Source organism: Festucalex cinctus, chromosome 1 (assembly GCF_051991245.1).
Source record: "Festucalex cinctus isolate MCC-2025b chromosome 1, RoL_Fcin_1.0, whole genome shotgun sequence".
NCBI lineage: Eukaryota > Metazoa > Chordata > Actinopteri > Syngnathiformes > Syngnathidae > Festucalex > Festucalex cinctus.
The window spans coordinates 64,119,756-64,143,056 of NC_135411.1; the positions used below are offsets into that span (position 1 = coordinate 64,119,756).

Below are 23,301 nucleotides of genomic sequence, written 5' to 3' on the forward strand. Positions count from 1 at the left end.
TGTTAGCTGTAAGCTATCATCCAACTAATAATGAATAAAATAATGACTACACTGTAGGTAATCTACAAGTTTCTTTCTTTGAACTGAACTGCTGAAATAAATTGGAGTTTTTACAGTATTCAAATTTATTGAGGTGCTCCTGTATATGTAATAAAACATGTATGCAATTGTATTTACAAAAATATATGTACATACAGTATTATACACATCATGCCTAACAACATGATTGCCTATGTCATTTTTGACTTGCTGTCTCAATATCAACACAATACAAATGTGCTTGCTAAAAATCATTTTCTTTTTCTTTATGTGTATGTAGATTCTCTCTCATCCGGGTTATTGTAATCCACAAAGGTTAAATTGGCGCAACTTATGTTTCTTGTTTGCAGAAAATCCATAAAAGGCTATTTTGCTATTACTTCGAAGATGGTACAAAAGCTGTATATTTGACTTGGATACATTCCTGTGTGGAGCTTAACTTGCATTCACATCACAGTCTAAACACAAAAGGGGACCAACATGTCAGCATGAACAAGCATAACTTATTTTGTTGTCTTTGAACGTTTCTTCAGTTTTCTTCTTCTACAGTCTCAGGGCTTCAGCTCTTTTTGTCCACGGAGTCTTTAGTGCGCTCGCCTTTCCGGCTCAGCTTAAAAACCTTTGAGGGTTTGAATTTCCCTTTTGACTTCTTGAGCTCTTTCAGGCCTTCTTTTTGGAGCCCTGACAAGAAACACAACAACAAAATTCCATACAACGCAGCTGTTTGGATGAATCTGGATCATCATGAAGCAATCTTAAAACGAATAAAAATCCTCACCTTGGTTCTTGATCATCTCTTCCGAAACGGCATCTTCTTCTCGCTCCCTAATTGGTAAACAAAGTTTCATGAATATAAAAATCTATGCTGGTATTGTTTATTCTTGCTGCACCTCTTCCTATCTTGATCTAAAACGCTGACGATCTGGTTCCTCTGCTCGATGATGACAAGCAGCTCGGCCATCAGGCTTTGCTCTCGATCTCGATCTTCTTGACTCCAGACGTCCTCTGAAAGTAAAAGGATCATGGTGGGGAACATAAAAACTAGGGGTGTTAAAAAAAAAATCGATTCGGCGATATATCGCGATACTCCATCGCGCGATTCTCGAATCGATTCAATTAAAAAAAAAAAAAAAAAAAAGTTTTTTTTTTGTTTTTTTAAGAGCTCAGAATTGTTCATTCGGGAGTCTTACCGATTCAACGTCTTATCATCATTGCCTTTTTGTGTGTGTGTGTGTGTGTGTGTGAGAATCGATTTTTAAACTTCCATTTTTAATGGAAAAATATTCAACAAAACGTCTGACTTCGGGTTAGGATTCACACCTTAAGCATGGAAGAATGTTATATGAACGGAACATTAAGCCTTAATATTTTATTTTAATGCTGTTCAAACATGAAACTGATTACAACCTCTATAAGACTGAAATTTCAGATAAATAAATAATACATTTTCATATAAATCTTACACTCTACAAGCTTACTGATTATTTTCTAAATTTGAATGAAAAAAAATCGCAACAATCGACTTGTAAATTCGTATCGGGATTAATCGGTATCGAATCAAATCGTGACCTGTGAATCGTGATACGAATCGAATCGTCAGGTACTAGGCAATTCACACCCCTAATAAAAACAACTCCAAGTAGAAAAAAAAAAAGTGAAGACTTTTTGACAGACATCTCCAACTGAGCAAAACTCCCACCTGGTTTGTTGAGGAGACGTCTAAGCTCATACTCCACATCTGCTTGCCTCTCTTCCAAACTTTGCTGCTTAGTCCTGCCACACAATGCACAATCAGTTTAATTAGATTATTATTTATTTAGACTTAGTATGTTTTATTTTCTGCACAGTAGTGTGAACCCTTGCCTGTGAAGTATTCACACGATATGGCTACTTACAAATAAACCAGCTCAGCATCTCGTCGCATCAGATATTGTCTCTCATGGGTAAGAGCAAGCCATACAGTCAATAGACCTTCTTCCTCTTTGTCTAAAATGAAAAAGAAATATGGAGTCTTCGTGTTTTAGGTAGTATGAATATTTGTTTTAAAGCAAAAGGCATGATGAACCATTCTGGCACTCTCTGAGGTTTCTCTCCAAGTCAACGCCTCTTTCTTCAAGTGCCTCCAGCTGTTTTTGCACATGTTCTGTTTCAGCCAGCAGATCTGCGGCAGAAGGATACTGGTCTGCCTGCACCTGCCAAACAACAAGTAGGTATTTGTCGGCAGCCATCCCCAAAAAATAATCTACCTAATCTAATAATCTAGAAATTGACATGAAATCCAAATTACTGACTTGACTTAAAACAAATCAGGGTTAGGGTTATCCTACCTTCCTTTTAATGAGTGGGAAGCCATGTCCAGGTGCAGGTGCCCGTCCAGATGTGAGTGTTTGGCATGTTTTTGATTTGGGCATTTCTGCTTTTGCATCAAAATGGTCCTTCTCTTTGCAAACCTACTAAGAAGAAATACTGTAAGGTACTGACTATTGTATACAAATGACTTGAGTGTTCATTAACTTGAACTTTCATACAGAGAAGATTGTATTATTATTAATCTATGTGTTTTAGGCAAATAATTCAAAGCATTCCATACCTTACTTTGTGTTGAGGAGGGTGATTTGTCGTCCTCTGTCATGTCAAAAGGTAGCTTTGTAGATTTGACAGCTGGCACAGAAAGACTTCTTGGCAAAATGGGACTATTGTTTACTTTTTGAGGGCCATCCGAAGTGGTTGCATCAGAGCAACCAGGCTGACTGTTTCGTCCAACATGAGCGTCTTTGAGACGTAGCTCAGTTTTGACTGCATCGTCCTCGTCCAGGTCGTCACTAAAAGGATTGGGAGGCGGGACTTTTGGTCTGTACCAGTACACCTGACCGGTCGGACCACGTTTGGAATGCATGGGGGGTCCTGGGGATTGAACAGGAGGCAGTTGTGTCCAAGGTCCGGGATGGATGATTCCCAGCCATGGATGGTTGGTTTTCACAGGACTTTTTGGGTTCCTGCTTGAGATTGATGACAATTAGTTGACTCCATAAGGGGGAAATAGAAAATATCAGGAAATATTTTATAGACACATTTAAGAATTTACATTCAAATGACTTTTTACAAGATTTAGTAAAGTACAAGCAACGAAACAAATCTGTCACTTGACTTACGTTTGAGATGAACGAGGGGTAGACTGACTTTTGATGCTCTCTTTGGGTGCCAGCTGCTTACTTTCTCCAGCTACTTGTACGCAGAGTGACGACAACTCGGGGGTCTCCTCAGTTTTTGTCTCGTCCTTTTGCTCATCACTTTTTGCCACAACCAATTCATCTTTGCCATCGGTTGTCTCTTCAACATTTACTGGGAATGTCACAGCATAGTGAACATGTGGCAAGATTGACCATTCATAACTTATTCACTTATGCTGAAGCATGGGTTCAACATTGCATTTAATTAAAAAAATATATCTCATTGTTTGAAAAGGGAAAAAAAAAAAAAAAAAAAAAAAAAAAAAAAAAAAAAAAAAAAAAAAAAAAAAGACTCAATAAATTCTGTAAACTTGACCCTAAACTGAGTCAATTTGGTTTAAATAGAATAAAATTTACACATGTAAGAGAATAAAAAAGAAAGTCACTCAAGGGTTAAGGAACAAACCCACAACTTCAGGTTGAGAGACAGCCAATCTACTTCATGAGCCGCACGTGCGTTAATATATCGCTCGTCAGCCGCACACCAAGACCAAGAAACATCTCCTCTTGGATAAAAGCAAACAGTAGGAGTGGCATAGCTCATGTGGTAGAGTGGCAGTCTCCCAAGCTGAAGGGCGTGAGTTTGTTCTTCAACCCTTGTGTAACTTTTTTTTTTTTTTATAAACTAGTCAAATTTAGTCAAAATCTCTCATTGCAAAATTTACTTATAAATTCTAAGTGAAAAATATGTGTTTTTTCATGTAATAGGCAAATTCTCTCGTACACACTAAAAATACTTTTGGTAAAATTTACTTTGAACATTTTACTCTCTTCCAAGTGTAAAGTATATTGTGTAGCCCGTAGGCAGAATTATGACCCATTTTGGCCTTTTTCATGGTTCTGACCAAGCCATTTCAAAATAAAATACTGCCTACGGGTTAGTTCTTGTGTCTATTATTAATAATTTCTATTTCTGTCTATATACTGTTTATCTACCTTGCACTGAAATCACTCAGCTAAAAAAATAAATAAATAAAAATTGCAGTTGAATGTTCCATAAAGTACGACCAAAAAAAAAACAAAAAAAAAACTTGACAGCTGTTAAATAAATCTGCTTACCTGAGGTGCCGCACAGTGTTTGGCAAGGTGGAGTCCTGGCTGCAGAGAGGGAAATCGACATCTGTTCCGATGCCAGCTGCTCACTCTCGCCAGTCACTTGCACGTCAGGTAACGAGAACTCTGATGGCGCCTCAGTTTTAGGCTCTTCCTTCTGCTCGTAGCTTCCTGCCAAAACCGCCGACGATTCATCCTTGCCATGGCTTGTCTGTTCAACATTTACTGGGACAGCTTGAGGAGATGGTGGTCTTGACATGCTACCGTGTGTGTCGGACGACTCGCGCTGTACTGTTTGCTCGATCTCGAGTGGTTTATAAACCAGTCTGTCATGTGACTTTGTTTTCTCAGAGTAGTGAGGGACGCTGATGAGCGTCAATCCACCAAGAGACATGCAGTCTTCCCATACCTCAAAGTTATTATCTGCTCGAGTATTAGCACCACCTGTTGTGTGGTCAGAACAGATGAAAGAACCAGCATCTTTGCCTGGAATGTAAAAGCCTGCTGCAAGGGTGCCATGGCATATTTTGCATCTGAAAGACATCAATGTCGCATGTTCCAATATCAAAATTCCAAATCAGTGGCAATGTTAGCATTATTTGAGTGCGCTTACCTGAAACAAGTGCGATGCCAGATATCTCCGCGGATCACATGTCTCTGAATAAGATGAATAGGTGTGATACAAAAGTGACATACAGTGCGTGGAGTTCTATCACAACAATGATCATCTTTGCTGGAGGCCAAAGAAGCTGAACGCTGTAATAAAAAAATAAATAAAAAATAAAATAAAATAAAAAACTTAAGTGGATGAAGAATACCTTTTTAGAGTTTTATACATTGGAAGATCGACTCTTTGATCACCTTATTTGATGAAGTGATGTGTGATGATGACCTCAAACTGGAAGGACCTGCTGCAAAGTCAAGAAAGAAGATGTAAATGATGAATAATGATTCAACATGGGAAAAACACATCTTGGCTTGAGCACAGCCCAACCGCAAGTAAATGGCAAGAGTGAAGATGACATGCCGCGTCCAAAATGTTGGTTATGAAGCCAATTGATATTTATGCTGTGATAGTTGAACATGGGAACATGCATGATTATGGAACATGGGAGGAAGAAATTCACAGAAACAAAAATGCAAATTCCACAAAACATGGCAACAGCCAAGATTCAAACACGGAACCCCAGAACTGTGAAGCAGACATTCTAACCATTACCACACTTGTCTGCCCACCAGTGTGTTTTTTTTTAGATTATAAATAGGGATGTAACGATATGCAAACATCATGATACGATACTTATCACGATATTGTGGAGAGGTTGGCGATATTTAAAAAAGGTCACAACATTGTAAAAAAAAAGAAAAAAAAAGAAAAAAAAAAAAAAAAAAAAAAAAAGAGCTCATATTAAAAAAACAAAACAAAAAAACAAATATTGTGCTTTTTTACATAACAGAAATGCATATAAACCACCTACAATCTCTAATAACACTTAATATTGAGGCACTAATGCACGCACACATATTGACTCAGTTCACAAGCATATTACGTTCCCCTTCATCTGACAATTAGTGTAGATTTGAAACATAGAAGGGCAAAACATGCCTTGTGAAAATGAAGTTGCACTAAGAAATTAGCCACCAAAGGGTGCTAGAACTGCACAAATGGAACTCAACCTGACTTTTTCAACAGATGTGTTGCTTTTAAATATTGTGAACATGACGATATTGTGGCAGTTTAATATCACAATATTGCCATTATCGTTACATTCTTAATTATAAACAAACAATAAATAAAGCTCACAAGAAAGTCATGTAAAAAGTACAATAAATTCTAATGTGGTAAGTGCCAAAAAGTACCTAAAAGTCCACAACTTAAGTGAACGCCCTGAAGGTTGTCGCACTACTGTTTATTTTGTTTTTAAATACATAATTCTAATGATGTGCCTCAGTTTGACAGCTACAGTGGATACAAAAAGTCTATACACTCCTGTTTAATGCCAGGTTTTTGTTTAACAAAATTGAGGGGGGAAAAAGCTTTCCCCACTATTACTGTAAAACAATTAAAAAAATTTTTTACAATAATAATACTTTCAAAATGGAAAGTAAAAATAAACAAAGATAAATTGGTTGCACAAGTGTGCACGCCCTCTTCTTGTTATGATGGGGGTGTGGTGGATGGACCCAGAGGCGGAAAAACCAGGCAGGCGGGGCGCCGGGACGGGGTCCTGAGGCCGGCGGGGCGCCGGGACGGGGTCCTGAGGCCGGCGGAGCGCCGGGACAGGGACTTGAGGCCGGCGGAGAGCCGGAACGGGGACTAGAGGCTTCCGCAGGGTCCGGGTTGGTGGGAGCATTCTGTTATGATGGGGGTGTGGTGGATGGACCCAGAGGCGGAAAAACCAGGCAGGGAGAAGGATGACAGTAACTAGAGTAACTTTGACGGGCTGAAACGTGGGTAGACCTGGCGTGACAAACAGGGGCAGAACTGGCGTGACGAACCTGGACAGATGAGGCATGACGAACATGGACTGACTTGGCGTGGACAGATGCGGAGACTTGGCGTGGACAGATGCGGAGATTTGGCGTGGACAGATGCGGAGACTTGGCGTGGACAGATGCGGAGACTTGGCGTGGACGGAATGCTGATACTTGGCGTGGACAGAATGCTGATACTTGCCGTGGACAGAATGCTGATACTTGCCGTGGACAGAATGCTGATACTTGGCGTGGACAGATGCTGAGACTTGGCGTGGACAGAATGCTGAGACTTGGCGTGGACAGAATGCTGAGACTTGGCGTGGACAGAATGCTGAGACTTGGCGTGGCGAGATGCTGAGACTTGGCGTGGCGAGATGCTGAGACTTGGCGTGGCGAGATGCTGAGACTTGACGTGGCGTGGATGACTTGAAAGACTTGGCGTGGATGACTCGAAAGACTTCATACAAGCATGCAACGTGTAACAAGCAACATTCAAACATTCAACATGCAATGCTCCCACACCCGCAAAACACCACTACCTTATACCAACACTAATGACACTAACAGGACACACCTGGGAGACACAGCAGGCAGAGGGCACTAATTAGGTCACACAAACGGGGAGGGACAAGGTGGACAAGGTTAACAGTGACGAGACTAGGGGAGACAAAACTGGACAAAAGACAACAAACACCCAAAACGAAACTAGCTCAGTGGTCTAGTGGTAGAGTGTCCACCCTGAGACTGGGAGGGCGTGGGTTCAATCCCCCGGCCGGGTCATACCAAAGACTATTAAAAAAGGGGACCCAATTACCCCCCTGCTTGACACTCAGCATTAAGGGTTGGAATTGGGGGGTTAGATCACCAAAAATGATTCCCGAGCGTGGCCCCTGCTGCTGCTCACCGCTCCCCCAGGGGATGGGTCAAATGCGGAGAACAAATTTCACCCCACTTCGGTGGATGTGACAATCAGTGGTAATTTAAATTTAAAACCCAACCACCCAACACAGAAACATGACACTTCTGGGGCGAGGCTGTGTTCAGAATTGCCAATTCGCTTACAGCACAATAAAATGATGAAGACTTCAAATCAAAATAGAGAGAGACAAAGCGAGAGAGAGAGAGAGAGAGATGCTTCCTTACACACCGTTAGATGCAGTGAAGTAGTGATAATACTGGGAGAGGTAAGTGATGACGCTCAAATAGTCAGGCACCTCGGTGGCAAGCATCTCTTTCGGGACCAGGAAAGCGGGGATGCCAAGCTTTGTCTCTGCAACCTCAAAAGCCTGAAAGCAGTTTATGGAAAGAGACCAACCTTTATTGAGCCAAGGTACAAGTTTTATATGATAATCTCACCAAAATGTCACACATCCTGTTGAAGTAAAAGGGTGAGGTTAGCTTGCCCTGTTTCCTAGCAGGTTCTTTTACTACCTAGTACATGAGCATTTAATTGTTCTGTCACTACATGTTGCAGCTATGGATAGCTAAACAAATCTGTTGTAAATCTTTGGGCAAATAAGTGAAATTAGATCATTTCCAGTGGCGCACCTGATATAATAGACATAATAGACCTCTGCACACTGGTTGGGAATCACTGCTGTGCAGTATTAGTACATGTTTGTTCAAAGGGACACATGCTTCCAGTGTGTGCATATGACTCACCAGTTGGTTGTTTTCGTAAACATTGGCTCTGGAGAGGGAGCTGAAATCTCTGGATCCAGGTGAATGAAACAAAAAATGACATTAACATGATTTAGAGAGCCAATTGAGCACAAAAGGTACAACACAAAAATGTTGTTTTCTGTAACACGGTTACAGAGCAAACAAACTGAGTTTATTTTATTTCAACCACAACAAACCTGAGTAATCCAATTTACTGTAAAGAGAAGAGAAGATGTCGAGGAACGAGATTATGTTGTGGTGAAGAGATTAGACCCACTGTCAGATCCAGATTAAACGGCATGCGATAACACACTGAATACTTTTGGGACCTACAGACCTTCAGTTCTTCACAAATACAAAAAAAACAAGAATACTTACATGAGGTCTGTACGGTGCTTGTGGATGATAGCACAAAACGCAAGTCCATCTCGGAATGAGGTGGAAAAGTTGGTGATTTCCACCTGTGGGTAGGTGCTGCATGTTTGGCTGCACCACTTGAGCAAAGCTTCTCTCGTTGCCATCGTGTCATGTGTGGCACTGGACCTTATCACATGAGGGGTGGGTCAGCGTGACATCCATCAACAGCAACGTGGAGGCAGAAGGCAACGAACTCGAGGGCTACATTTAGCACACGCCGTGTCAATATTATATTACACCACCGTTATGAAACAAGGTCGCATGCAGTCACGTTAAAGTTCATTTTAGGAAAAAAACAAAAACAAAACAAAAACGAGGAAGTCCACCAAAGTCTATCTTTCGCGTTAGCACGAGTTTATGCAATTTAGCCCGTCTGGATTCAGTCACATAAGTTGCTTTTCAACCCAAACCAAAATAAAACGTGAAATTGTAGCGTCTTTTTGCTCGCAGAGGTCTACAAGTGTTCATTAACAAACAAACAAAACTAAAAGAAATCCCCTCGGTAGCTGTCCATCCATCTTGCTGTGCGTCACACTGGGTGAACTGCATAATAGCTACCACTAGGGGGAGACAAAACCCTGTCGCTATTTTTTTCTTAAACTAGTTGTCACAAGTCTTCGTGTTTTGTTTTATTTTTATTTTTTTGGTTTGTTGTTGTTTTTTTTGTTTTTTTTTTGCGTTTTTTAAAAATCATTCTTTTCCGTGTTTATTTCGAACATGTATAAAACAGATTTTAAATATTACCTTAGTATAAGCCCATCTGTTCGTACCCCTTAAAAATGTCAATAATATTTAACTCAGAGCTACTTCTATAGGGCACTGATTAATGTGAAGGACTGACAACTTTATGCATATTTTTGAAATAACAAACTTGATCAAACTGACTTTAATTATGTTATTATTAATAGCTGATGATAGTAATTTAGATATGTGGTCATGGTCATGCTCAGGTTTTCTCACAATAATTTTTAACGATTAAAAAATAAAGGAAAGAAATACTGTGTAAAACTATACAAATCTCTGCAATATTTATATTTTCAAATGATTACTTCCACGACATTCCTTCTAAAATTTACAATGTCGCATATGGGTGTAAGGGCTCATTGGCCCTTGAGACTGTTGCTGAGCCCTGCTGTAAATGTCATATAACAATAAATAAAATAGTTGGTCTGACATAAGAAGTCATGCTAGCTATAAACCTCTGGTGAGATGTTAATAAGAAGGAAGGAACAAAGGAATTAAACATTACAGATGAAAGAGTAAAGGGAACGTTGGCTTGACACAAGCAGTCAGTGTGTGGAGTGACTGCAGGATGTGAGTTAACTTGTAGCCAACACGAATGGATGTGCATTATGTGACCTCTCGGTTGGACAACATGTAGAACGTCAGGGACTGTGTCATCCCTAATATTAAATCATTTGCTCCCTATAAATACGTTCTATTGTAAATGTTTTATGTGTCCCAAAGACGTATTTATACGGATTTTATTTTTTATTTTTTATACCAGAGCATACAGAAGGCTTTGATGCAGTCTCTCAAGCTGAGAGGCCTGCAAAGATGGTTGATGGTAGTTACTACACAAACGGCCAGCAAGTGGCAGCAGAGCAAAGGAGATCAACCAGGGCCATGTTGACAAAAAAGCTCAATTACTCACAATTCTAAATAGATTTGTGAATAATGATGAAACTTAGCTACATTTGAATACTAATTGCTGCAAACCTGAAACAGATAGAAATATACCTTTTTTTCCTGATGAAAAAGAGACTTAATCTTTTGGTATGTTGCATGTTTTTATAGCAATAGAACACAATATTCTATGGGCCTTGCTTGCATAATCAGTCAAAATCCAGTAAAACTGTGAGTGAAGGGGATTGCTTCTGTCAAAATGACTGGGAGTGTATGACTTAACATAAACGGTTACAATATTCTTGTTAACCAGACCACCTTCAGCAAATTAGGTCCAGGTTTATAAATTCATTGAACAGTTTTAAATTCCACAGGATCAGTACCGAGTCTTGCAGCACCGAAAATTTGGAAATTCAAATTTAATCTAAAAATGTAGTTCGTACACCACAAATAACACATTTGATTAGGGACAAAAATAAATTAGTGGTTGGTCGAAATCATCTGATTCAGGAATTTGGGAAAATGGAATCAAATGCAATTGTATACGATTTTAATCATATTTAGTCATGCAACTCTAGTTCAGTTTTAGCTCTCTCTTTTTTTTTTTTTTTTTTTTTTTTAACATTTATTGTACATAGATGAATAATAGAGACAGCAGCCAATCCAATTTACATATTAACCTTTATTTACAAATGTGTAGCTGGTACAGTGACGTTTCCACAGAGCATAGAGTTACTATATATTCAATGAAACAAAAATTAGAAGACTATCCGTCATGTATTACTTTCCCCAAATTTCACTTACATATAAATATACATTTAGGTCATTTTTATTTATTTATTTTTATTTTTTTTTACTTGATTTAAGTAAACAAAGGGTTATTTAGTCAAAATCTCAACATTTAGACGTGGTCACGAGGTATATTTTATACACTGTAATATATAACTTTTAAGTCTATTTTAGATATTTCTATGCTATCTCCGCCTCTTTGTGCCTTTGCGTACATCGTCACGAGGCTGACGCACAAACGACATAAAGCTAGCCGTGATGGCTGCTCCTCCCGATTCGGAGAGTTTGGAGTCTCGCATCAGTAAGTATGAACGCGCCTTATTCTCACATGGTCACAGGACACACATAATAGAATATCTGTGTGCTAAGTGCGACGTGTCAGTGTTACTTAAGTGGGCAGTGAATGCTGAAGGCGGTTCCGTGACACGCAGGATGCTAACCTAGCTACACAGCTACCTGTACCTGGCAGCTGTCAACACAGCACAAACTGGCGTACTTTTCGCGTCATGGCTTGATTTATTTGGCGCTGCGCTACGTGACAGGTCATCGGGGACTCTCTGATCCAATAATGCGGCTCACCTGAGTGTTTTAAAGCTGGTGACCCGTAAGAAAGTTCTGGATTTAACCGAAACATCGTCGAGACCACACCACCAAAGCTAGCTAACGCGTTGACCCTCATTGTAACTGTCTGGCTGATTGTTTTGAGAAGTCAATAATTAACGTTTGTTGTTGTTGTTGTTGTTTGTTTTGTTTTTTTGTTTTTTTGTTTTTTTAAAGCCAAGCCCATACAGTATTTACATTAGTGGAGACATGGACACTTTTGGCCGGAACTAGTCAGTCAGTCAGTCAGTCAATCAAAACCTTTGTCTAACGAAAAAATATAACCCATTGATTTCAAAACCCATATACCAGTTTTGTTACGTCACTGAAATAGATGACTGAAAAACGATTTAAGGGGAAGTCAATCCCCCCAAAAATTCTTGACAATAATATGTTCTATGCAACCCTGCTAGTCTTAATAAGGTATTCTGGTTAATTTTGCGTTAGTCGAATATGAGTTAAGCAGCAAAAGCCAGCAGTTTATTTATCAATATCAAAAGGCGGCCATTTTGCCATGACATCACAGTTGCTCGAGTCTCAGGTAACAACCAATCACAGCTCAGCTTCAGAAAACAGGGGAGCTGTGATTGGTTCTTGCCTGCGCCAAGCAACTGACGTCATCTTCAGTTGATAGCAAGTGGCAAAACTCATATTCCAACTCATAGTGAGGTCATATATAGCATATTATTGAAGTTTGTTTGTTTATTGAACATGCTGTATAAACACATAAACAGACAAGTAGCAGAAAAGAAAATTTAAAATAAAAAAGAAACATAAAATCAATTAATAACAATTTGCATGTTCAAAGGGAGTAGGAAGAATTTGTAAATTTATCTAGTCCTACCCATTACTCATTATATCTTTTAACTTACCGTATTTCATATATAATACAATAGGTTTATATTTCAATAAAAGATAATATATAATCCTGCTCATATAGCGTATATACATAAAACTAATAGAAATACACGATAATACCTAAAAAAAAAAAATAGACCACTTTAAAAAAAAAAAAAAAAAAGTAATCTTGAAACACCGTGAAACCTCACATCTTAGGTAGGGCCTGATGGCTAAACAAAGGATTCCCGACTATCTCGAGGTGACATGGTGTACAACATTGCAACTATTACTGAATTGACATCTTTTGTTCTGCAACTTGACAGCAGTCTATGTCTAATGTTGTAAATGACCAATCTCATCCAGCACTTCTGTTTTCTGACTCTTTAATATTTCAGACAGAGCAACCAACCCACTGAATAGGGAAACTGACTGGAACAGCATCAATGCGTTCTGTGAACAGCTCAACAATGATTTGGAGGGGTAAGAGGAGGGGGTAGCACATTGTTGTTGCGTCAGAACAAGTTACTTATCTGCCACAAAGGACACATGCATGAGATAACTTTTGAGCAATTTGACATTTTCAGTCACAATTTGAAAAGTGCCATAAAAACCCAAAGTGATTGCCTGGTAAAAGTCCAATGTCTGTCTATACAGCCAAGCAGTTGCAGCTGCATTTTGCGATGTACTTGTTATTCAGTTTTTGTTTTTGTGTTGTTGCAGACCTCAGCTGGCCACCAGGCTGCTGGCCCACAAGATCCAATCTCCGCAGGAATGGGAGGCCATGCAAGCTCTTGTGGTAAATGTCAGAATGACATACACGGTATTGATGTTCCTGGTTTACAACAAAATGGCTGCATCGGAGCCCCAACAACAATATCTTGCAAAGCGCCTTTGTGTTACAGCACAACAGGGTGGGAAAAGAGAGTGTCGGGTGTTGCGCCACACACTTCAACTATGGCTTCCCGGTCTTTCCTATACACTGGATCCGGTTTATCTAGCTCCCCGTTCCTGATGTGGCAGCTTGATATGCTTGTTTTACCAGCTAACTGTGCTTAGGCTTGATTTACACTGCAGGTCCAAGTGGCCAAATATGTTTTTAGTCAGTATTCTCATTTCTACTTTTTTTTTTAATAAAACCCACTGTTGTGCTTGATTTGTTCTCATGTGCTTGCTTCTTCATCAGGTTCTGGAGTCGTGTATGAAAAACTGTGGCAAACGGTTTCACAGTGAAGTGGGCAAGTTCCGCTTTCTTAATGAGCTTATTAAAGTGGTGTCACCAAAGGTAGGATATCATCCTAGCTCTTTTATGTTCAACCGTTGTATTTCAACTGGGCACTTCCCAGATGTGTGGAAGTTTGCTAAAGTTTCTCCAATATTTAAATCTGGTGACGCAAACCTCTTTAAATAATTACAGAAGACCAATAAGGATTCTTCCAACTATTTCAAAAGTAGGAGAAAAATGTTCACTTGAACAAATTGTCCATCATTTCGACAGCAGTTCCTTGTTCCACCCAATGCAATTTGGGTTTCGGGCCAAACATTCGACCAAGACAGCTACATGTCTGTTTGTAGAGAAAAGTAAAAGTATCTAGATTTGGGTGGTGTAGTCGGAGCAATGTTTTTGGATCGATACGGTAAATCATTCAGTTCTTCTCACTAAGCTCTCATATTTTAACTTTTCCATCTCTGCAGTCAAATAAATTGAATCCTACTAATTGACTTCCAGTGTGTTTCAATTGACAACTATAAATCTCAGCTTCTCCAATTATCAACAGGTGTTCCTCAGGGATCAGTTATAGGCACCTTATTATTTAATCTTTATATGAATTAATTTGCCTAGTGTTCTTCCCCCAGATGTCGACTGTATCACGTATGCATATGATACAGTTGCATTTGCTCAACGTCGTTCCAAAGACATTGTTGTAGCCCAACTCGCTAAAGCAATGGATAAAGTTAGTTGAATGTCTCCGAAAGAGTCAGTATGTTTTTTAGTAAAACCAATCAAAATTCCCATGATCCTGATATATATTTGTTACAGTTAAAAAAAACTACAGACTGTTAATCAATATAAATATCTTGGACTATTGCTTGACTAACGTTTCCTTAAAAGCTCATGTTGACAAATTATGTAAAAAAAATTAAAAATAATAATAATTAAATGTTACAGCTTGCAAATTTTCGATTAATTAGGTGGCAAAAATCTTTTTACACCCTATTATTTTTAGCCACCTTAATTATTGTTTAACGAGTTGGTCTCAGCCCTCAACTAGTACAATGAGACCAGTCGGAATATTGTTTAAGCAAGCCATCAAGGCTTTGGATTTAAAAAATTAAAAAAAATAAAGAAAAAGTCACTCCCATCACTGTAATAGATTAGACAAATACGGTTTTCTAAACTGGACTGACCTTCTTAAGTTTGCAGACTTGTGCTTGATTTATAAGGTTACTCACAATTTAGCCCCAGCTCCGTTATCCAAGTTTATCATTCAGAGAAATAAGAGTGAGCGTGTGACGAGAAGATCTGCGAGAGGAGACTTTATCCCTCTGCATAAGAGCACCTTCAGTCAGGCCGCCTGGGCTGTGAGAGCGGCCAGGGAATGCAACTCGCTACCAAATCAGATTGGACAGTTAACAACATATATTTTAGTAAACATTTGGAAAAGTTGGTTGTTGATTCATATACTTAATTCAACGCTAAAAGACACCGAAGCTGTTATATGTTTTTGTAGTGTACTGTATTGTTTCTGTTCTTAACAGCAAAGTTGTGTTGTCTTCCTAATGTGTCAGGACCTGTTTTGTCCAATTGTATGTTTTTACTAATTGTGTGTCTGTGCTGTACTTATATTTTTGTATTTAATTGCCTTTTTTTTTTTTTTTTTTTAAACATCATGGCCAGGGGACTACAGATGCACAGCTTTCCCCGATACAGTACATGTAATGCGAGCTGTGTATGTGTTGTTGTCCTCACACAGTACCTGGGTTCACGCTCACCTGAGCCGGTCAAGAAGAAGGTCTTGGAGTTGATCTACAGCTGGACGTTAGGGTTGCCTGATGAGGCCAAAATCATAGATGCCTATCAGATGCTAAAGAAACAAGGTAAGGAGGCATTTGAGATTTGACTTGATAACTTTAATATCCAGCAACTCATGTTAGGAGAACAATTTTGTCTTGTTTGCCCGAACTACTATATGACATTTCTGCATACTAGTAAGACAACTTCATGTAAAAACAGCCTTCTATTGAGGCTGCTTACAACTGAATTCAAACTGTAAAAAATCAACAGTACTATAATTAAGGCTGAGTAAAAAAGGAAATCACTGAATCTTTTTTTGTTTTGTTTTGTTTTCAGGTATAATTAAACAAGATCCAGAACTGCCCCCTGATAAACTACCCAATCTTCCTCCACCCAGACCTAAAAACGCTATTTTTGAAGATGAAGAAAAATCTAAAGTGAGAAACCTGTACCCAATAATATATGCACACAATCTGTCTGTTGTTCTAATGCTCCTCTTGGCTTTGACAGATGTTGTCTCGCCTGCTGAACAGCTCCCATCCTGAAGACTTGAAGGCCGCCAACAAACTGATCAAGGAAATGGTCCAAGAGGTAGCAAACGAACGTGTGCGTCCACAGATGTAGTCACACTGTTGACGTGACGTTGAATATGTTGTAGGATCAGAGGCGAACAGAGAAGGTGACCAAGCGTGTGGGTGCCATCCAGGAGGTGAAGGAGAGCATCACTTTGCTGACTCAGCTCCTGCAGGACTATGACGCCAACACCACAAATCAGAGCAACTCCGAGCTCCTGCAGGTGAGCGCAAAGTGCTTATCTCTCGTCATGTCCAATTGTTTTGATCATGAGCATGTATTGTGTTAACAGGACCTTTATCAGCGCTGTGAAAAAATGAGGCCCACACTGTTCAGATTGGCAAGTGATACGGAGGATAATGATGAAGCTTTAGGTGAGCTTTACTTTTCTTATACAGTATTTGAGCACAGGGAGGCTTTCCACACCCACTCACAGTTGGTGAAAATGTCCGATATACAGTGCAGGACCCCAAACTCAACTTTTGTGCTCCCTCTTGTTTATTATGTATATACAGCGTTCCCTCGTTTATCGCGGGTCTTGCGTTCCAAAAACTACCCGCGATAATGGTAATCCACGTTAATTTAAAAAAAAAAAAAAAAAAAAAAAAACTCCGTTGGAACGGTCTCATCGAGACGAATTCGCGGATGCCCGTATGTCCCTGGTCGGATGTATGATTCGAGAGATACGGACACGCAAAGACAAAAAAATGAATAAATGTATGAAACAGTGAGGCTGCGAAAGATGAAGCCGCAATAAACGAGGGAACACTGTAGTGTATTTTTATGGCTTTAGCGAATTTATGACTTACAGCGCTGTCTCACTCGTCTAAAACCAGAAAATAGTCATGTGGGCGAAGCTCTTTGCTGCATCAGCCAATTATGTCACAGTCCCAGATGGCCAACGTATTAGAATGATATCTGAGTTAGTTCTGAAAAAAGGGCTTCCATCATCACCTCTTCACCCCGAAAAAGTCTATTGGAAAAGCAACCACTCCGGACCAAACAAGGCCGTCTCATGTGTAACCGGGCTCATGAAAAAGAGCCTTTGGTGTAGATAATGTTATAATAATAATGTAAGAATGCATCAAATTATTACCCACAAATGAATGGTGCAACGGCTCATCTTTGAGCCTTGATCTGTAAGATCAAGTACCACGGTTTGGGCCGTGCATAGTCCGTGGAACGCGCTGCAAAGGCCAACTTCAAAATAAAAGCCTTCCAACTAATACATTGAATGCAACATTAATGCCTTGGCAGACTTTGTATTTTTCCGTGGCGGCTCAGGACAGCTAGTGTGACTCAACCTCACTCTACTGTTGACTACCAACATTAACACAACACCATCCCGAAATCGTATTTAAACTCTTAATTATGGGCGCTAATAAACCGCTAGTTAATTAGTAGGGATGTCACGATAATGGTAATCTCGTGATATCACGATTTTAAAATGGTCACGATATTGTCGTCGTCATGCTATTAGAAGCAGCACGTCTGTTCAAAAGGAGCAGTTGTATTTCATTTGTGTGGTTCCAGCACCCTCTGGTGGTTGATTTATTAGTGCAGTTTTAATTCTAATGAGGCATGTTTTTGGCCAGCTACGTTTTAAGACACACAGATGAACGGGAATGTAACACGTACGAGTTCCTCCACAAATGGCCTTGAATCACAATGCGTGCATGCATTAGCTAGCAAGTGCCTTGATATTCAATGTTTTTATTAGTAATTTGAACTGGCCTGCTGTAAAAACCCAACAATGGCTCAAAAATCTGAGATTTAGCTTGGGTGCAATTGACGGCGAACGCAGTACTGTATAGCAAGGATTTGCAAGTGTAGTCTTGTGCCAATTGGATTGTTCTCAGTCCAGAGCCTTTTGTGGACCTAACAACATAAGCCACAAAGCCGTTACTCGACCACAATCCAAATCCTTTGTGCTGGTTATGGACTCCATGACGACAATAACGAGCATTTTGTCTTTGCTTTCCACAGCGGAGATCCTGCAGGCCAACGACAACCTGACCCATGTCATCAATTTGTACAAGCAGCAGGTGAAAGGGGAGATTGTGAACAGCAACAATGCATTAAACGCACAAAAGCAGACAGGTTGGTGACACCGCCACTGAGAATTGATCATTGATACGTTTTCCTCAACGTAAATTTTCACCCAGCAGTGGGGACGGCACTGCTTGATCTGTCTGGGTTGGACACGTCGCCCCAGTCGCCTCCCTCATTTCCAGAACTCCCGACTCCAACTGACAGCCTCAATGCCACCTCGCAGGAGACTGGCATCTCCCTGCTTGATGATGAGCTCATGTCGCTCGGTAACAGAACGCCAAATTTTTCAAAAAAAAGACGCAACTTCTTTGGGTCATTGAGGATGGAGGACCAAAACTGACAAAATTCTGAATAAATAAATGACTAAAAGTGAAAATAAAAACGGATATTAAAAAAAAATTCCAAAATGAAATCCAAAAAAAATATAAATGGAAAAAAAAAATATATATATATATATATATATATATATATATTTATTATTATTTTTTTATAAATGGAAAAAAATAATAAATATATATATATATATATATATATATATATATATATATTTATTATTATTTTTTTTCCATTTATATTTTTTTTGGATTTCATTTTGGAATTTTTTTTTAATATCCGTTTTTATTTTCACTTTTAGTCATTTATTTATTCAGAATATATATATATATATAGAATTTTTTTTTTTTTTTTTTTAAGTCGTTTATTTTTATTTTAGGACCCCCGTCATTTGAATAACATTTCATCTTGGCAGCATGGACCAAAATAAATAAATGCCTAAAGAAATAAATAAATGACTCAAAGCATAACTAAATGACTAAAAGTGAAAATAAAAACGGATATAAAAAATATAATTTAAAAATGAAATACAAATGTATCTATTTATGTGATTATATTTTGTTTTTATTTCCGTTTATATATTTTTTTTTATTACATTTTTGAATTATATATGTATATATATATATATATATATAGTATTATTATTAGTATTATTTTTTTTATTTATTTATTTATTTTTATTTTTATTTTAATGTCTGTTTTTATTTTCACTTTTAGTCATTTATTTTGAAATTTGGCAGTTTTGGACCTCCATAATTGAGATGAAGTACTGAAACATTTTGTGGCCTTGCAGGTTTAAGTGAAGGAACACACACCTCCAACCCCGCCTCCCAGCCAGAGGACTCCACAGCTTGGGACTCCTTCCAGGTGCACGGCGGAACAAGCGTTGTTATATTTGTATGACAAACTACTAAATGTTTTCTTGTTCTTCTTTTCTTTATCTTCATTTCTGCTTCAAGTCATCTGACAGTATCGATGCAGACACCCCAGCAGCACCCAGCCTCCTCCTGAGTCCGGAACCTTCCTCCCACTCGCACCCCATCTCTCCCGCCTCGGGTCCTAAAGGCTCCGTTCTGGATGAGCTCGACTTGTTAGGGAAGACGCTGCTGCAGCAGTCCCTCCCTCCGGAGGGCCTGCAGGTCAAATGGTAAAGGTGGTCTTGGTTCTCCAGTCTGGTCTAAAGTCATTTGCAATAAAATAATAATTAAAAAAAAAAAAGGAAATATTTATAGTAGGGGTGTCAAAATTAATAACATGTTAATTTAAAGTGCCTTTAATGGCACTATTTATTTTATTTATTTATTTTTTTAAACACAATGCTTAAAGGGCCGAATGTTAGCGTGGAGGAGCCGGTTCCCTGCTTTGAAAGAAAGCACTTGGTTAGCCGTTAGCAACAAGCGAGGTTGCTCTAGCTCGCCAAGAGTAGTCAATGGGCACTCGCAAACCCCTGTGAGAGCCGAATGGACGCGGTCTTGTCAGTTGGAGTGACCCCAAGCCACTTGATCTTTAGATGTGAGGCGTATTTTATTCAGCAACTCCAGAAAATAGCTCGTAAGTGTCACACAGTCGCGCGCTTGGCTCACTTGCAGTAAAGCGGAGTCACTTTACAATCAATGCGCATCTGAGAACTTAAACAAAATAAAAGCGTTAAACGTGAAAAGGAGTCACTATAACACAATTTAGCAGTAATAGATTTAATCATACTAAATATATTTGTGGGGACTGGTGTCAAGTTGTATTTTACAATTTTAAAAATGTGCAGAAGTTCGCAAGTTACTTTGTTAAAAATTAGATAGCTCTTAATATGAAAAGAACACAATCTTTCATTGTTCGTTTCCAGTAAAGTTGTCATTTTTCAATGCACATCCGTATTGAACTTAACAAAATAAAAGCATTCAATGTTGTGCAAAGGAGTCACTGTACTTAGCTAACACAATTTAGTAGCAGTAAATTAAATAGCAATGCATATTTTTGTGGGGACAACTTGTATTTTACAGTTTTTAAAATGTGCAGAATTTCACAAGTACTCCATGTTAAAATTAGTCGGCTCTTAATATGAAAAGAAAAATGCACTGAGCCACTGTCTTACAAATGGATTTATGCCATGGTCATGGGGACTGAAAAATGACCGACACAAATCAATGTTACACTTTTTTTGTTGTTTTACAGTACCTACTTTTTTTTTATTTTTTTTATTTTTTTATGAATTTGTATTAAATTACTGATTCAATGACTTAAAAAAAAAGCAACAATATTTCTTAGCATTCAATATTGTTAGCATTCCTTTCCACTTTTATGGTAACACGAGTATGGAAAAATTTGAAGAAAAAAAAAAAGTACTTTATTATAAATTTAAATATAAATTGAGATTAATTTTCAATTAATCTTGAATTAATTATTGAAGTCATGCAAATAAGAATTTTAATCAACTGACACCTCTAATTTATAGTGTTATTGTTGTTATTAATTAAAACATGAATGAATAAAATAAAATTTAAAAAAAAAATGAAAATTGAGTCAGTCTGTGTGTTGATGTAGGGACAAACAGCAGGTCAAGCCAACCCTGAGAGATCTACAGAGCAAGTCTGGGTCGAACATTACCCCCAACCCCATCCCGGTCTTCAGCTCGGACCGCCCCACACTGCCCCTCCCCTCAGAGACCACCAGTGTTGGCCCTACGTTTGACAAGCCCCCCGCATCTGCTGAGGTCTCCTTGGCTGATGTCTTTGTACCTCTAGAATCCATTAAACCAAGTAAGATCTCCATCTCTAATTTTCTTTCCATGAATTCAAGCTCCTCCCACTGTCCTAACGAGGATTCGCCTACCAGGTAGTCTGCTGCCCGTGACCGTCTTTGATGGACACAGTTTGCGGGTTCTCTTCCACTTTGCCCGCGACTCGCCACCGTCTCGTCCTGACGTGCAAGTAGTGATCATCTCCATGCTGTCCTCTGCGCCTGTGCCCGTCACAAATATAAACTTGCACATCTCTGCTCGGAAGGTCAGTCAGGATTGTTTTGGTTTTTTTTGTTTGTTTTTTTATGATCAGTATCATGAATTGATGTTAAATTGTTGGCCCGCAGTCAATGGCGGTGAAGTTGCAGCCGCCATCTGGGACGGATCTGCCGGCGTTCAATCCCATCCTTCCTACTGCTGCTGTCACTCAGATCATGTTGCTGGCGAACCCGGACAAGGTGCGCTCACGTGAATGATGTGACTGTGAATCTGCCCTTCGTTAATTTGCTGCCAAACGTTATAAAAAAACAAAACAAAAAAAAAACAGTGCCAGCCGATTTTGAGCATTTTAACTCATCTTTCAAGGCAAACAGAATATTGTGTACTTTTACTACATATACAATGTGGGTACCAAATGAAAGATAGCATTCCATTCTATCGTTATAAAAAAGTATGTTTCTACCTTTAAAAAAAAAAAAAAAATGTAGTTGACGTCATTTAACGTTATGGCGGTATACGTCGTGATTTTACTAAACGTCATGAACCGTTTTCGGCGGTCAACGAGTTAACACGTCCTTGTGTGTGTGCACTGTAGGAGCGAGTTGAGCTGCAGTACAGATTGAGCTTCACCTTGGGCGAGCAGGTGCACAGTGAGAGTGGCACGCTTGAAAACTGGCCTGCTGCAGACACGTGGGGGAACCTATAGCGGCCACATCCAACCTGACAGACTCTTGTCCACCCAACTCTACTCTGCATTAACACTCCATACCTGCTCAGATTGTTTTATTTTTCCCCTTCCTCATGCTGTGTGTGCGTGCTTTGCTTTAACTGACCGCCTGTCTTGGTTTTCATTCTTTTAACGACTGTGCTCCAAATGAAGAACTGACATTGACTACTGCATGTGCATATCCGCTTCAGGCCTCTTGGCCTCGAGCACGTTTGACTTTGTAGATTTGACCTTCACCTTTGCATGCTCTGCCATCATGACGCGCCAAGACAGAAAGGACAGAAGCGTTACCTCTTCATAGTTTGTCAAACCAAAAACTGCTGAATCATTGTTTTTGTCTCACATCAGTAGGGACTTTCCTTTTTTTGTGTAATGGAGGAAAAAAAAAGTACTGTGACATTGTTGTGTATTTTCTGCCATATGTGCCTCTTTCGCAGTTCTGTTTAACTTTTAGCACATTTGTTCCGTAATACATCATTTAATTCAACAAGTGCAGCGTATCTTCATTATATTTTAATTACTATACCTTCATCATGGCGTTTTTTTTTTTATTTATTATTATTTATTTATTTCTCCCAGTAGGATCAACAATCAACCGTAACAAAACCATAGCTGTTGATATATCATCATTCAATGACTACAGTCGAATTGAAAATGCACGAAATGATTTGCTATCCAAATTGCAGCCTGGAGCTTGGTGTCCATCTCCAACATCTTCATTTGAGCTCTACTGTCTTAAGTCATCCTCGCATTCCTCTGCTCCCTCCTCATCCTTAGTGCGATGGCTTTGTAAATACCAATGTATATTTGACCTGTGCAAACTCAAAAACAGTGCTAAGATATGATGAAGGGGTAATAAAGGTTTTGGTGGAGGCGGGACTAATTTAAACACTGCTGCAGTAAGTTTGTGTTCTTG

At 39.1% G+C, this 23,301-nt stretch overlaps 2 protein-coding genes across 7 annotated transcripts; one reads left to right on the plus strand and one right to left on the minus strand.

Annotated features, from left to right (window-relative positions):
• Positions 1-92: 92 nt before the first annotated feature.
• LOC144004555 (MICAL-like protein 1) lies at positions 93-9,429 on the minus strand. Of its 3 annotated transcripts, none has more exons than XM_077501834.1 (15): positions 8,841-9,429; positions 8,463-8,511; positions 7,948-8,086; positions 5,184-5,230; positions 4,936-5,078; positions 4,329-4,855; positions 3,192-3,381; positions 2,630-3,038; positions 2,367-2,489; positions 2,105-2,231; positions 1,935-2,025; positions 1,739-1,812; positions 930-1,044; positions 818-864; positions 93-720 (listed from the first exon to the last, which is right to left on the minus strand). In XM_077501834.1, the coding sequence occupies exons 1-15, from the start codon at positions 8,981-8,983 to the stop codon at positions 599-601; spliced, it is 2,346 nt and encodes a 781-aa protein (XP_077357960.1). In that variant the 5' UTR covers positions 8,984-9,429; the 3' UTR covers positions 93-598. The 3 variants fall into 3 exon arrangements, with proteins under 3 accessions (XP_077357960.1, XP_077357952.1, XP_077357942.1); XM_077501826.1 differs by having other exon boundaries at positions 2,630-3,035; positions 5,184-5,233; XM_077501816.1 differs by having other exon boundaries at positions 94-720; positions 5,184-5,233.
• gga1 (golgi-associated, gamma adaptin ear containing, ARF binding protein 1) lies at positions 8,007-23,274 on the plus strand. 4 transcript variants are annotated; one of them, XM_077501865.1, is made up of 17 exons: positions 8,007-8,130; positions 13,130-13,214; positions 13,455-13,530; positions 13,918-14,016; positions 15,707-15,830; positions 16,084-16,184; positions 16,258-16,338; positions 16,406-16,543; positions 16,613-16,694; positions 18,307-18,420; positions 18,486-18,638; positions 19,499-19,572; positions 19,665-19,852; positions 21,244-21,458; positions 21,535-21,704; positions 21,787-21,897; positions 22,254-23,274. In XM_077501865.1, exons 1-17 carry the CDS (start codon positions 8,100-8,102, stop codon positions 22,362-22,364), a joined length of 1,953 nt encoding a protein of 650 aa, XP_077357991.1. In that variant the 5' UTR covers positions 8,007-8,099; the 3' UTR covers positions 22,365-23,274. The 4 variants fall into 4 exon arrangements, with proteins under 4 accessions (XP_077357991.1, XP_077357973.1, XP_077357982.1 ...); XM_077501847.1 differs by lacking the exon at positions 8,007-8,130 and adding an exon at positions 11,455-11,595; XM_077501856.1 differs by lacking the exon at positions 8,007-8,130 and adding an exon at positions 11,456-11,595 and having other exon boundaries at positions 18,489-18,638.
• The last annotated feature ends 27 nt before the right edge of the window (positions 23,275-23,301 follow it).